Source organism: Podarcis liolepis (assembly GCF_965112155.1).
Source record: "Podarcis liolepis genome assembly, chromosome: 9".
Classification (NCBI taxonomy): Eukaryota; Metazoa; Chordata; class Lepidosauria; order Squamata; family Lacertidae; genus Podarcis; species Podarcis liolepis.
In genome coordinates, this window is record NC_139564.1 from 61254162 (window position 1) to 61269704 (window position 15543).

A 15543-nucleotide genomic window follows, 5' to 3' on the forward strand; every position below is an offset into this window, starting at 1 on the left:
TAAATTCTATTTTTAATTTAACTGTCTTGTCTCAGGTGTTATGAAAACCGTTTGGATTCCCTCAGAATCTATTTTAATCATCTAGAAATTGCTTTGAATCATCAACAAACATCACCACTTCAATATTCACTTCCTCTAGGTCTTTGGGTTGGCTTCCTGGGGATTTAATTACTTCAGATTAACTTCAGCAAATTCATAAACATTTGTGTTGCTTTCTGAGCTTCATTTAATTCTGAACCCACCAACTAATTTCATATTCCTCACATTCCAATATTCTTAAGTATGCTTTGAAGAGATAATCTAATAGCAATTTCAATTACTCATTTCCTCAGGGATGTACCTTTTCAGATTCTGACAACATATTACAAGTAAATCAATATCTAATAGAAGCACAAATCCTTAATTGATTGCAACACTGGTTTGTGTGTGTGTGTGTGTGTGTGTGTGTGAGAGAGAGAGAGAGAGAGAGCGAGCGAGAGAGCGCAAATGTATGTGTATACAGTGGTGCCTCGCAAGACGACATTAATCCGTTTCGCGAGTCTCTTCATCTTGCGGTTTTTTCGTCTTGCGAAGCATGGCTATTAGCGGCTTAGCGGCTTTAAGAAAAAGGAAACAAACTCGCAAGAACTCGCAATACGTTTCATCTTGCGAAGCAAGCCCATAGGGAAATTCGTCTTGCGGAATGACTCAAAAAACAGAAAACTCTTTCGTCTTGCGCGTTTTTCGTCTTGCGAGGCATTCGTCTTGCGAGGCACCACTGTATATGAACTCCCATATTACTGATATAAATCCTGGATTTCCTATATAATATACCATAGCCTGAAATACGTTATTACGTTTCATGGCAACAAGAGAAAACCATAAAATAGGTTTTAAAACACAGCTTCTTTTTTCATGGCTATTCTTCTTCCACAAGACTTTCCAGAGAGAACAATGTCTCTCCCACGCAGCCCACTCCACCCATTACTTTCTGTTACTGCAGTTCTCTTGTTCCTTAGCTATTTTCTTTTAAAAATCCATGCATGCTCTCATTTTCAAGAAAATCTATGTACCAATAACTTTACTAATCATTCATTTTTTCTGGCACCTCAGCATTTTTAAAAGCATGAAACAATATATTAGGATTTTTGCCTGCTTTTTTGCTGAGAAAGATTAATTTGTTGGGTTTATAATAAAGGTTGTTAACCATCTAATTTATAATTAGATGAATACAAATTCTTGCTTGAAAATACTGAAGATGAAATTGCTTCTCAGTTGACAAAGAAAAGAAATTCTTAAAATAAAAAAATAACCTGATTGAAAGAGAAACGGGGCATTGCAATATCAATTTTGAAGAAGCATTTCAGTTTTACCTTGAAGAAATTTAATCCTTTTAAGAATTACTTGTTTGGTTGTTGTTGTTGTTTTGCTTTTGTTGTTTTTAAGGGATGGCATCCAATTTCGTTGCACTTGTGCAATGTTGCACTAGTGTAATGACAATAAAGAATCTATCTATCTATCTATCTATCTATCTATCTATCTATCTATCTAAGTCTGATTGATCGCGCATTGCTGCAAATGCAGTTCTTCTAGGACATGGAGTTTTAACAAATAAAGCAAGATGCAGCAAATATTTGTCATGCTTGAGTGGGCAAGCAGCAATCTGGTGGTAAAATGATTACTAAGTAATAAGACAAGGAACAGAACTGAAACTATTGCCAGTTCTAGTGGATGCGCTTTGATTATTACTGCTGAATCATGGAGAGAATCTGTCACAAAACCACTTGGATTTAAATCCACATACTTTATACTTTAACTGGTTTATGGACCAAGCTGTGAGGGGGCGAGTTTAACTCTAGCATATGGCTATGGCACCACTTCTCTTATGTGGCAGAGTAAACCAGATTTTGCAGGCCACCCAAGATGAATACTGCAACAGAATAATTGTAAGGTAACAGTGATATTTGATTCCCTGGGATGGGGAAGCCCGATCCACTTTCTGTCTCTCAGGGAGGAACTGAGGCCTCAAGAGATGACTTGATGAGCCATCAAAGATCAAGAACTGCAGACAGAGTTTTCATATCCCATATAGCATGTACAAATACTATGTTTCCGTGCACTCTGGTTTCTGTCACGGTGTTCTGTTGCGCCAGAAGCAGTTTAGTCATGCTGGCCACATGACCCGGAAAGCTGTCTGTGGACAAACGCTGGCTCCCTCAGCCTGAAAGTGAGATAAGCACCGCAACCTCATCATCGCCTTTGACTGGACTTAACCATCCAGGGGTCCTTTACCTTTTTACCTTTACCTTACAAACACAATGCTTTTTAATACAGAGTTCACACATTTCAGATGAGAAGCACCAAGCAGTCAACCACCATATAATATGCCTTATTGGCCTATGTACATACACACAAGAATCAGCCTATATTTGATGGAACTATGCAAAAGCCTTTGACTGTGTTGACCACAGCAAACTATGGCAAGTTCTTAAAGAAATGGGAGTGCCTGATCACCTCATCTGTCTCCTGCGAAATCTCTATGTGGGACAAGAAGCTACAGTTAGAACTGGATATGGAACAACTGATTGGTTCCAAATTGGGAAAGGAGTACGGCAAGGCTGTATATTGTCTCCCTGCTTATTTAACTTATATGCAGAATTCATCATGCGAAAGGCTGGGCTGGATGAATCCCAAGCCGGAATTAAGATTGCCGGAAGAAATATCAACAACCTCAGATATGCAGATGACACAACCTTGATGGCAGAAAGTGAAGAGGAATTAAAGAACCTTTTAATGAGGGTGAAAGAGGAGAGCGCAAAATATGGTCTGAAGCTCAACATCAAAAAAACGAAGATCATGGCCACTGGGCCCATCACCTCCTGGCAAATAGATGGGGAAGAAATGGAGGCAGTGAGAGATTTTACTTTCTTGGGCTCCATGATCAGTGCAGATGGTGACAGCAGTCACGAAATTAAAAGACGCCTGCTCCTTGGGAGAAAGGCGATGGCAAACCTAGACAACATCTTAAAAAGCAGAGACATCACCTTGCCAACAAAGGTCCGTATAGTAAAAGCCATGGTTTTCCCAGTAGTGATGTATGGAAGTGAGAGCTGGACCATAAAGAAGGCTGATCGCCGAAGAATTGATGCTTTTGAATTATGGTGCTGGAGGAGACTCTTGAGAGTCCCATGGACTGCAAGAAGATCAAACCTCTCCATTCTGAAGGAAATCAGCCCTGAGCGCTCACTGGAAGGACAGATCGTGAAGCTGAGGCTCCAATACTTTGGCCACCTCATGAGAAGAGAAGACTCCCTGGAAAAGACCCTGATGTTGGGAAAGATGGAGGGCAGAAGGAGAAGGGGACGACAGAGAATGAGATGGTTGGATGGTGTTCTTGAAGCTACTAGCATGAGTTTGATCAAACTGCGGGAGGCAGTGGAGGACAGAAGTGCCTGGCGTGCTCAGGTCCATGGGGTCACGAAGAGTCGGACACGACTAAACGACTAAACAACAAACATTCCTCTTGCCATCCTTTTAGGGCTAAACCAAGCATTAATTACAACATAGCTGAGTCTAGTTTTGGCCCAGTGACATATTTTTCCTCATAAAGGATCTTTGGGAAAAGGGTGACTTGCAATAGAGGGATGGCATGGAAGGGAGTAATTAGCTCATTTCCTGGCAACATATTTCCTTTGAAAGCTTTTCCCATGAATTTTTCCTAGCCCTGTGTTTATTTGCAAACACGGGTCTGAATCTCTGCAGAAAGAAAAGTGGCTGGGAGAGCAGGGGTTTCAGGGGAAACATGCTAACAAGAAGTTTTAAGCAGTTGCCAGACTGATGTTATATTCATCTCGGTTATCATTTTTACTTTGTCCCAAAAAGGAAGGGGGAGAAGTGTATTACAGTACCTGCTGATGTCAAGGGCTCATTTATACCTTTTAGATATCAAATCAATTACTTTAAAATATTTTATATATTCATGGTTTGGATACTTAACAACTGTAGCAGAAGCTGTTGAAAGCAGAGATTTGCCCCATGATCCCCAGGTTGTCCATCCACTCCCTTTAGGAGAAGAATCCATGTCCTGCAGAAAGATATGTTAAGGATACTGTCAGCACAATTTGTATTTTTCCAATATAGATACTTCTATTTTTAGAAAAAGAATAATGGGGGTGATATGTCCCCACTCACCTTAATTAGGCTGCTCACATGATGCTAGGCTAGAGACAGAAATAAACCAGTTTGAGGGTTTTCTAATGGCAGGATAAGCAGTGACAGACAACCTTCACCAAAGGACCACTTGCCTGCCATTAACATTTGCCTCCAGAATGTACAGCTGCAGAAGCGTGTGAGGTATGTAAAGGTAAAGGGACCTCTGACCATTAGGTCTAGTCGTGGCCGACTCTGGGGTTGCAGTGCTCATCTCGCTTTATTGGCCGAGGGAGCCGGCGTATAGCTTACGGGTCATGTGGCCAGCATGACTAAGCCACTTCTGGAGAACCAGAGCAGTGCATGGAAACGCCGTTTACCTTCCCGCCAGAGTGGTACCTATTTAGCTACTTGCACTTTGACGTGCTTTCGAACTGCTAGGTTGGCAGGAGCAGGGACCGAGCAACGGGAGCTCATCCCATCGCAGGGATTCGAACCGCCGACCTTCTGATCGGCAAGTCCTAGACTCTGTGGTTTAACCCACAGCGCCAGCCGCGTCCCTTGTGAGGTATGTAGTAAGGCATATATTCTGTTGACATAGCATGGTAGTGAGGCTCAACAGGCCTGGCTCATGCTCTTCAGCAGTTACAAGCGATGCTGAACACATTCCTTAGTATCCCCTGCAGCGCACAGGGGTTCTAAGCAAATCAAAACAGAAGGGGTACTGTGAAGTTAGGAAGCGTAACTGCACCAGAGTATTACGGAAGCTAAAAATCCTAGAGCACTTTTAGATCTTTTCCCACATTTTAAGTATGCCAGCCTTAACAGGGACCAGGTGCTTTGGCTGAAACAAAACTGGAATGCTGGGTGGCAGGTGGGAAGGGAAGTTATTTATATGTATGATTCTCACTGTCAGATCGAGTGAATGAATAATCTCCTCTTGCAGGCTTTGGTTTATATCCCTTTCACCTGAAATCAATCAAGCATCTTTTCAGCTTACACGAAGAATTAGCTGAATGCAATCTGATTGAAAATTGATTAAATTCTGCTGACTGGAGAAAAAGCAGCTATTGCTGCTATAGTTTTATTATTTATTATAGGCACACAAGCAATAATGATGTTGCTGCCAGTTCTATGCTTCCATCTACAGACATACTCTTAACTTTTGTGAAACTTTAGCACCAAGGAAAGTTCAATCATACATGAAGTTTAGCTTTTCCCTTTCAGCTTTTGACCATTCTGGGCTCTCAGTGTAGTGTACATTGCTTATTCTTGGTTTGCCAGAGGCAAGCTAGCTATCTTAGGATGTTTTATCTTCCCTAAAAAATCCGAATTACTGCCTCTCTGGAATCTCTTACTACAGGCAAGATAGTCCCTAAACATGCTGAAACATGGCAGGAAGGAAGCCAACGTGGTTTTGTTCCAGGAGCACAACAGCACTCTGCCTTTGCTGCCCCAACTGCTGCTGACTTGGAACGCTGATAACCAAAGACAGAAACTATTGTGCATTCCCAAACATATCTTCACAGAAACCAAAGGCATACAGTAACCCACACTTGGAAGAATGCAAGAATATTATGCAAACACACATTACAGGGACAAAAGCATAGTCTGTTGTTTCTGTTTGAACTGATTTTTATATAATGCCAACCACAGTAATCGATGGCAATGCACATTCCTTTAGCATGCTATATGGGAGTGCACAACTAACAACAGCAGCCGGAAGAAGGGCTGGCAAGGCACATTAAGAAGGATTGGCTACTAGGAGAACAAGGCAACCCCACTTGTGTTGCCCTGTTCCTGAAAATGGCAGCCCTGAGTCACTGTTTCCCACCTCTCTCTATAACCAGCAACTGTGTGTATGGTCATCTAGGGACTCTGCATCACTGTTCTAATTATGACACATATTTGTATACTGCATGAACAAAATGAATAAGAGATTTTAAAAAATCTTACTGGGCCATTATTTTTGTTCAGTTCTTCAGATCCAGGTTCTGGTTCAAGGCTCACAGATTCACTGCAATCAGTAGGAACATCTGTAGTTATGCCTCCGCTGGAATGTTCCACATTTGAAGGATGCCCTGAAGACATCTGGTCGCCTTCCTGTTCATTGCTAGAGCTTTCAGAATGTTGCCTCTTATCATCTTGTATTTGTTCTGTCTTTTCATTCTGCATTGCTCTCTCAGAAGCTGAAACATTGCTGCCATGTTCCAATATTTTCTCTTGTGTAAACACTTCACTTCCGTCACCTGACATTTTTAAAAGAAAATTCTGCAGGAAAAGAAATCAACATGTTTGTAATACAATGTTGTGAGTATATGAAAACTTAAAATAAAATAAAATTCTCCTATTTGAACATATTTGTGTCTCCTATCATCTAGACCGGGATGAAGGCATGGCTAAGAGGGGCTCAGAAAGATTTGCCTCCAAATTGGCACCAGCTGCAATGCCCCCTTACAACGTGCTTCAGCAGTTTTTGAAGCTTTGCATAAGGTAGAATTCTACTCCTGTGCATTATGTGTGGTGAGGTCAATCCTGCATGGTCTGGGTACACAACATTGCTGTGAAGGAAAGTCTCTTGTGCACCTGAACCTGCTCAATTTGGCTGAGCTTTGAGGCCCCAAAGTTGGGACTTTAAAGCACCATGCAGATAGCAAGGTGCTGCTAAAATGAAGGTTCCCTCCTGTATTTCAGCAATTGTTTCAATGCAACACCCTTCAAATTACCGTACTTTTCTGTCCATAAGACACGCCCTATTCTTGGGGAGTCAAATTTAAGAAAATGGGGGGAGATGACACAGAGTTGTTGAGCTTTTTTTGGGGGGATTGCTGAAAATCACTCACCAACACGCGTTGCTAAATCCACCTCCTGTCTGATAGCTGCTGACAGCCGTGGTAGCAACCAATCAAATATCCACCCTATGCACTACCCATGTATAAGACGACACCACTTTTTAGCATGATTTTTAAAGAAAAAAACATAGTCTTATACACAGAAAAGTACAGTAATTTTTTTGGTTTAATTATAAAGCACTTACCGTATTTTTCGCCCCATAGGACGCACCGCCCGCCTTCAGATCAGGTCCAGGGACAGCGGGGAGACGCGCTGCGCCTCCCAGCTGTCCCCGTAGCGTGCGGGGCTGGCGGCGGGGTCTCCCCACCGTCAGCCTCCAAACCACTTCGGGAGACAGCGGGGTGGCGGCGTTCCGCCTCCCTCTGTCCCCCGACCTTGTGGGGCTGGTGCTGGGGCTCTCCTGAAGCCTGGAGAGCGAGAGGGGTCGGTGCGCACCGACCCCTCTCGCTCTCCAAGCTTCAGTGAAAGCCTCCATTCGCCCCATAGGACGCACACACATTTCCCCTTCATTTTTGGAGGGGAAAAAGTGCGTCTTATAGGGCGAAAAATACGGTACATGGTGGTGCAAAGGCTTCGACAGCTCTTCTTTTCAAGAACAATTTGCAACTGATTGGAGCAGCTAGAAGCATGGTGCTTGCTGCACTCATTGAAACATTTTGAATGGAAGAAGAAGAAAGAAGAAGAAGTGACTCCTTCCTGCATAATAGTATAGAAAAAAATATGGCTGTCCCAATTTACCTACAGGGCCAGCCATCTTTTATTCCGTATACTGTCCTGTAAGGCTGCTGTATTATCATAATAAGGAAAATACAAAGCCACTTGGCAGAATTTGGCTCATTCAAGTAAACTGACCTAAAATGTAGAACTCTTTGACATTGCAATGTCTGACTTTTGATTTATTACAGACTTTTTTTTAAAGATTTCTTTTACCATCAATATGGTTTGACAGCCCCTAAGAGCCACTCACAACATAATAAATTAAAGTTACATCAATAAGCTATGTATCTTATCATGCACCTGCCCAAGTGGACTTGAGTCCATGAAAGTTTATGCCATAATAAATCCCTTAAGTGTTTAAGGTGCTACAATACTTTTATTTTGTTTAGTTCTTGCAACCCTCTGAAATATCTTATGCCATAACACAAACAGCAAAATAACAAACCAAACTATCTTTACAGGTAATTAGTTCCAACCAGGCGTGTGATGGGTAGTCACATTTATTGGTTCACATGACTGCTCTATACAGTGTTTGTGTGTGTCCATGTACATGAAACACATTTTACAACAAAGAGACATTTTACAACAGAAAGTGTATGCAGGTAATGCAAACTGAACCCTCCTTCCTGTCCAACTTAGCTTCCCACACTACAAATAACTGGTACCTATTCTAGAAGTGAGCTGTCTTTGGGGGGAAAGTGTCAGAAGCCATTCAGCTTCTGCTGTTAAAATGATAAATCCCTTCCCTGTGTTATACATGAATGGGATAGACACATGAATAAACAAGCATGGCTGTTCATGTTATGTCTAGTTTGCCGCCCAGTTTACCTTTATGCTATGAACAGGTATAAATTAAACAAGCCTATGCCTGGGATTAGACTGACATCTGCTGAGAGCGAACGCCTTAACGCAGTGTTCTTCAATACTTAATCCACACTTCAAAAGGAATGGCCGATTCACACATTACAAGAAAGCATGCATTTTACAGACATGCCCACGTGGCAGGGAGCACAGGCCAGTCACCAGTGCCTTGTTGTGCATACACACACACAAACACCTTTTACATCAGTGGATACAGACTCATCAAATTGTAGAGTTGGAAAGGACCCTAAGGGCCATCTAGTCCAACCCCTTGCAATGCAAGAAGCACACTTTTCTACCTCTCATGGGCACAGCCAGGATTTATTTTAGTGGAGGGATAGGAAGCCAGGATGGTGTGGGAGCAGGACACCCTGTCACCTGTCTAGCAGATCTGGAAGGAACTGCCTCCGCAACAGTTGTTTTACATTACTTTATTTGGACCCCAAATGCTCAGGAAAAAATCTTCCTGCAATTTCTACTTTTAGTTATGTATTTTTATTTATTTACTTGATGGGAAGGCGACTGCCCCACTAACCTCTTGCCCGTTCCTTTTGTGTGCGCACCGCACCTATTTTCCCTGGGAGGCGCCACCGAAAGGGGTCTGCCTTCCTTAAAATAAACCGATTTGGAAGCGGTTCTCGCGAATCGCTTTAGGGGAAGCCTCCCACGCCTCCATCCATCCAACGGTTGCTGCCCTTTGGAGATGTCTCCCCTAAGTGGGCCCATATAAACTTGTGGCTGGAGACGACAGAGAGCCCCCCGTACCCACCCTTCCCCGGGACAAAGGCTTGAGTTGTGGTTGCGGCGAGTTTCACTGCTCCCGCTTGCAAACTTCTCGCAGGCAGAAGATTACGCCGGGCTTTTCCTCGCCCATCAATACTGAACACCATCGCCAAGGGAAAGGAAGGAAACTTTTCGGCGCGAGGAGCGCTTCAAAAGTCCCCTAGTCGCCGAGGGGAGCAAAAGACAAGGAGGAGAAGCCGCGTCGCCCCTTACCGCTGAGCCGCTGCCTGCTTGGCGCACCCCGGGCGCCTTCCGCTCTCCGCCCGGCCACGTCGGCACAGGCCGGGAGAGGGAGAGGAGCCGAGGGGCGGGAGCGGAGGGCCGGGCCGGGGGGCAGAGCTTTCTCCGGCCTGGTCCTCCCACCGCCAGGCTTGCGGCTCGTCCGGAGGAGCAGGGCGGCGCGACACGAAGCGGTTACCGCCTGCCGGCAGGCTCGGATTTTACCCTGCTCGGAAGAGGGAGGGAAGCCCGGACTATGCCCTCTGGCGCGAGGAACGGAGCAGGCAGAGAAAGCTGCCCGCTGGCGTCTCAGTTTGGAGACAATTCCCAAACTTTTCTCTTCTTTCCCTACTCTGCCTTCTTCCAAACGGCAAAAGGCTCGCTGTGAAGCTCTGGACAGCTTTTGGCTATGTCCTCCAACATTTCTCAGATGAAAACAGGGACTTCCTATTCCATCATCATCATCATCATCGTTATTATTTATACCCCACCCATCTGACCGGGTTGCCCCAGCCACTCTGGGCGACTTCCAACAGATATAAAAACGTAACAAAACATTTAATTTTTTTTTTTTTAAAAAAACTTGCCTATACAGGGCTGCCTTCAGATGCCTTCTAAAGTTTGTTTAGTTTATTTATCTCATTGGCTCCACGGTCACATAATTCCATACCCTTCAACATTTATCCGATGAAAATAGGGACGTCCTAAGGAAAAGCGGGACATTCCCGGATCAAATCAGAAACTGGGATGCAGAGGTTTTCTAGACAAATAGGTGCCAGCACTCATCAGTTGTTACAGTGAGTGCCACACTTTTTAACAACAACAACAACAACAACAACAATTTATTATTTATACCCCGCCCATCTGGCTGGGTTTCCCCAGCTACCCTGGGCGGCTTCCAACAAAACACCCAAATACAATAACCTATTAAACATTAAAAGTTTCCCTAAACAGGGCTGCCTTCAGATGTCTTCTAGAAGTTTGCTAGTTATTTTTCTCTTTGACATCTAGTGGGAGGGCGTTCCACAGGGTGGGTGCCACTACCGAGATGGCCCTCTGCCTGGTTCCCTGTGCTGGTACTGCGTACCCTTGACTACCCCCTGAAAAAAAAAGAAAGGGCTGCTGGGACAGCTTTTGTAAATTTGGAGCTGTCCCTGGAAAATAGGGACCTTTGGAGGGTCTGTTGGCGACAGTGCAGGGATGGTGGGGTGAGGGGGTATATTTTCAGCATCTCATATGGCACTGCCCTAAGAATGTTTCTTCAATAAGTGAATTCCTCATAAGTTTTGAGGGGCTTGGGCTTTAGTCCTATATCTGCATACCTCATGGGACTTGCCACAGAGTGGACTGCTGGCCAGAGATATTTTGGCACCTGTAGCAGACCTCCAAATGGCACCTCCCTCTTCTCTAGGGAAGGAGCGGTGAGGGAAGATCTACATCAGGAATGAGGGGGGAATAAAGATCTGCATCGGGATCTGCTGTCCCTGTGGATCCTGTTGCTTGAGGTGGTGGCCTCACCTTGCCTCATGGGTGGACTGGTGCTAGCTGAGTATAAGGATTGCACAGTGACTCTCCACCTCCTACCCTGCTTGGTTCTGTATAACTGATAACTTTTGATTTCTTGAGATACTTAAATGTTTAGAAATGGGGTTTTAGAGATGGGAGGTGCACATTTACTCCCTTGAAAAGTACATTGCATTCAAGGAGGAAAGTTGATGACCGAAGCTTTTTACTCCTTCCTCTTCTATGTGGCTTTGTACTTTGTACTTAATCTGACTTAATTCTAAGTCACTTAGAAAAGTGAAAGATGAGTGGCGCTTCCCACCTCCGTATCTTGAGTGGGGGATGTCAGGGGACAGGAGAAAGAAGTGACCCAAAGGGATGATGTCCATGGAACTCAGAAATCCAAATGTATCATGGCTGTAAAATGCTTTGTGACTCCTGCCTCAGCTTAAATTCTCCAGCTCCCTCCAAAATACTATAAGGTTAGCTATCAGGGTCTGAGCCAGGCCATTCCTCTTCCTCTTCCCTGCCCCCGCTTTCCTTTTTAACTGATGCTCAGCCGCCTTCATCTTCTGTGTCTCTTCCCCAGAACCATACTCATTTTGTTTGTTTGTTTTTTAATTCACAGTCTAATATTTTCTTTCTCCAAAGCTGGGGAATCACTCATGCAATAAGAAGCCCTTAATTGTCTGTGGTGGTGGCGGCCCCATTTCACTGTCCTACTGATCACAGGACCACCCTATTTAGTTTTGGGAGAAGTGGGGGAATGCCCCAAAATGTTGCAATGAACTGCTGGATAGCTACGTGATGGTCCTGTTCAGGACTCCAGCCAGCATCAGGAACATTGCAGTACTACTGGTTCAGGTTTAACAGGGGGTGTAAGAAGACTTTTTAGTATTTATTTATTTATTATTCACTCCTGAAATCTTCCATGGACAATTTACAAGTGCTCCACAGTTAATATTGTTAATACTAATTTAATATAATTAACGTCCACCTTGTCCTATAATTAACCAAATAGCACCACCTTTGGGTCTTAGGGAAGAATAAATCCAGTTTATGTTTGTTACAAAATGAAGCACTTTTCCTGATTATAAACAGTGTTAGGTCAGGACATCACAGGTCTTGGACTAGGGTCTCAGGCCAAAACACCCAGATGGCCTGCTGTTGGCACCACCAGGGCAGCTCATAGGCACAAGGAGCTCCCAGCTTGATCTCTCTTGCACTGCAGGAATGCTGCTGTAATGGTGAAATACTACTATGACTCTGTCAGCCCAGCAAAACCAAGTGACCTAAGAAACAAATAGGAACTTGGTTTATCCTACAGAACCTAACCCAGCTGGAAAACACTTGGAGTGTCACACTTTCAACTTCTTCCTTTAGCTCTAATTAATTTTCAAGGGAGGAAAAGGTAACTATGCTCACTACCTTATGCTCAAGAGGGCACTATGGTATGTGTGTGCTTAAAGGCTTTGTGGACACCAGGAGAAGACCTCAGCGCAGCCATTGTACCCATGGGCGTCATATTGGCGACTTGTATTTTTTATGTAAATAATCTCATAATCATGTTTACATACCCATTCTTTATCAAACATGTTAACACCCATGCTTTCCTTTCTTTTCCATTGATTTTTTTACTTATAATTCCAAATTGCCATTTTTTCAATAGAGATGTAAAACATTTCTGCACATTTTACTGTCTTCTGTTAATTGCAGACTAATTCCAACCTAGTAAGATGTGATATTGTTATATTTCTGTACATTTGAAGAAACTAGTGCCTTTCAAATACAGAAAAAGTGATGGGTGATATATTCATCATCGTTATCACCATCTATTAATTTATACATTTCCTTTTACATGTGCGTCTTAATGTGATTTACAAACATACCATCAAACAGCTAAAAATAGTTTGGAAAATAACTACTAAGGATAGGTTTAAAAACAATTCAGAATGAACAGCTAAGGCAAATAACTTTTCGTACTCCTGAAAAAGCTTGTTGAAACAAAAATGTCTTCCATCATTTTCAGAAAGTAACGCTAGGGAGGGGCTGTCATATCTCAGATGGAATGCTGTTCTACAAAATGGGCAGCCATGCTGAAAACCCTGTTCTGAGTTGCTATTGAGAGGACCTCTCGTATTTTAGAAATTCTCCTGCAAATCAGTGACCTGCTGGGTCTATAAGGGATAAGGGCAGTATCTTAAGTAACTTAGTCCCAAACTGTATAGGGTCATGCATGTTAGTATTATGAGTTTGTGAGTGCCTTGACTCCCCTAAATTACTGGGTCTAGTGAGTGTTGGAGTTTAAGTAATGCTTAGAGTATTAAGATGGGCTGGTAGAGGCTGAATTTAGTAGTGTCAAAATACAGACCAAACCAGTTTTTCCATGCCCATGAAGTTGCCTAGGAGAAGAGCCATCAAGAAGAACAAAATGAAGGCAATGAGCTATTAACAAAGCAAATACTATATACTGGACAGCTGAGAGATAGTTAGCAGAGAAAAAGCAGAATGGAGTTTTTAGGATTGCAGTTGCCTGGGTTGTGAGCTAGAGAGAAAAAGTGTCAGTCTGTTAAACACAGCAAGCTAAGCAGAGGGACAAAGAGCCACATTTTATTTCTTTTTGAATCCAAGACTGCAGCAATGGGAGGAACAAGACCCTCTTGGAGTGTAATGCTTTGAACCTGCCAATCATAGGGTCAGGTTGTATAGATGTATAAATATCCCATGTATCATAAAGATACCCATTGTGCCTCATTTTCAAAGGAAACACAAAACACCGGGATCCTGGGAATCTCACATTGGGGTGAGATTTGGGGATTTATAACAGTATCAAAACCTTAACCCAGCAGCAAATTGGCAGCCAATGCAAATCCCTCAAACAAGATGTTGCATGCTGGAGGTGGCTTACTCCCCCAAGCAACCTAGCCACCAGGTGCTGCTCTAGCTGCAGCCTCCAGACCAACCTCAAAGGTACATTGAGTGCATGCTGGTAATCCAGCCTTGAAGTTACCAGTGCTGTGAACAAGCTATTTGTTGTTGTTGTTTAGTCGTTTAGTCGTGTCCGACTCTTTGGGACCCCATGGACCAGAGCACGCCAGGCACTCCTGTCTTCCACTGCCTCCCGCAGTTTGGTCAAACTCATGCTGGTAGCTTCGAGAACACTGTCCAACCATCTCGTCCTCTGTCGTCCCCTTCTCCTTGTGTCCTCCATCTTTCCCAGCATCAGGGTCTTTTCCAGAGAGTCTTCTCTTCTCATGAGGTGGCCAAAGTATTGGAGCCTCAGCTTCATGATCTGTCCTTCCAGTGAGCACTCAGGGCTGATTTCCTTCAGAATGGAGAGGTTTGATCTTCTTGCAGTCCATGGGACTCTCAAGAGTCTTCTCCAGCACCATAATTCAAAAGCATCAATTCTTCGGCGATCAGCCTTCTTTATGGTCCAGCTCTCACTTCCATACATCACTACTGGGAAAACCATAGCTTTTACTTTGTTGGAAAGGTGATGTCTCTACTTTTTAAGATGCTGTCTAGGTTTGTCATTGCTTTTCTCCCAAGAAGCAGGCGTCTTTTAATTTCGTAACTGCTGTCACTATCTGCAGTGATCACGGAGCCCAAGAAAGTAAAATCTTTCACTGCCTCCATTTCTTCCCCTTCTATTTGCCAGGAGGTGATGGGACCAGTGGCCATGATCTTTGTTTTTTTGATGTTGAGCTTCAGACCATATTTTGCGCTCATACCAATCCAGAAATGGCTGTAGCTTTTTTATCTGCCAAAACTGGTAAACGGCACTCCTGGCACTCCACAGGAGATGCAGTCTAACATCTAGAGGGCATCAGGTTGGCAAAGGTTGCTGTTCAATCTCTCCCACTCTTATCCATGATCCAGTCTCCATCACTCTTATCACCACTGCCACCTGTGGGGATGGGGTTATCTCTCAAGCAAGCACCTCAAACAAGGGAGGAGTAGACTATTCTTTGAGCCAGACTGATTCCTGCTCTTAAGGAGCGTCGGATGTTTCTCAAAAGCAAGAATGAACGCAGCCTTCTCAGTAAGTAGCATATTTCAAAATAAACAAAAGGGTGTTTAAAAAGAACAGCTATGAATTGAAACTGGGAATGCCATTTGAACAGGCAACACTGTCTTTTCCTTAACAGGCGCGGGGAACTCCTGGATGGTATATTGACCAGGCATGTCCAAAGTCCGTTTCGGGGACCTAATGTGACCCGCCGGTTGGTTTAACCCAGCCCCTGTGACAGTTTATTTCCTGGGGTAAAATAACTTTGGGGTAAAATAATTTTAAAAAGCTCAACAACTTCAATCCTTATTTTAGGTTAACAACTTTGGTTGGCTCTCACAGCCCTTCACTTAATCAAATCTGGCCCTCTTTGAAAAAAGTTTGGACACCACTGGATCAGAGTGGAGAAAGAATGTATATGGGGAGGTGACTACAACAACCAAATCAGTAGAGAGCTAGTGACAGAT

At 43.6% G+C, this 15543-nt stretch overlaps 1 protein-coding gene and 1 long non-coding RNA gene across 6 annotated transcripts in view; both read right to left on the reverse strand.

The window, feature by feature from the left end:
* The window catches only part of LOC310686438, a 425293-nt gene that overhangs the window by 319664 nt on the left and 90086 nt on the right, over positions 1 to 15543 (reverse strand). The gene's annotated exons all lie outside the window — the stretch shown is intronic.
* Positions 1 to 15543, reverse strand: part of FAM114A1 (family with sequence similarity 114 member A1) — a gene marked incomplete at its 5' end in the record, with an annotated part of 50381 nt that overhangs the window by 21316 nt on the left and 13522 nt on the right. For 3 of the 5 annotated variants that reach the window (XM_083459963.1, XM_083459962.1, XM_083459966.1), the window contains 2 exons: positions 3976 to 4063; positions 6085 to 6399. In XM_083459963.1, coding sequence (XP_083316089.1) covers positions 3976 to 4063; positions 6085 to 6399 — 403 coding nt within the window. Of the gene's footprint in view, positions 1 to 3975; positions 4064 to 6084; positions 6400 to 7537; positions 7678 to 9555; positions 9683 to 15543 lie in introns of those variants that run through there. The other 2 variants (XM_083459965.1, XM_083459964.1) reach the window with 2 other exon arrangements.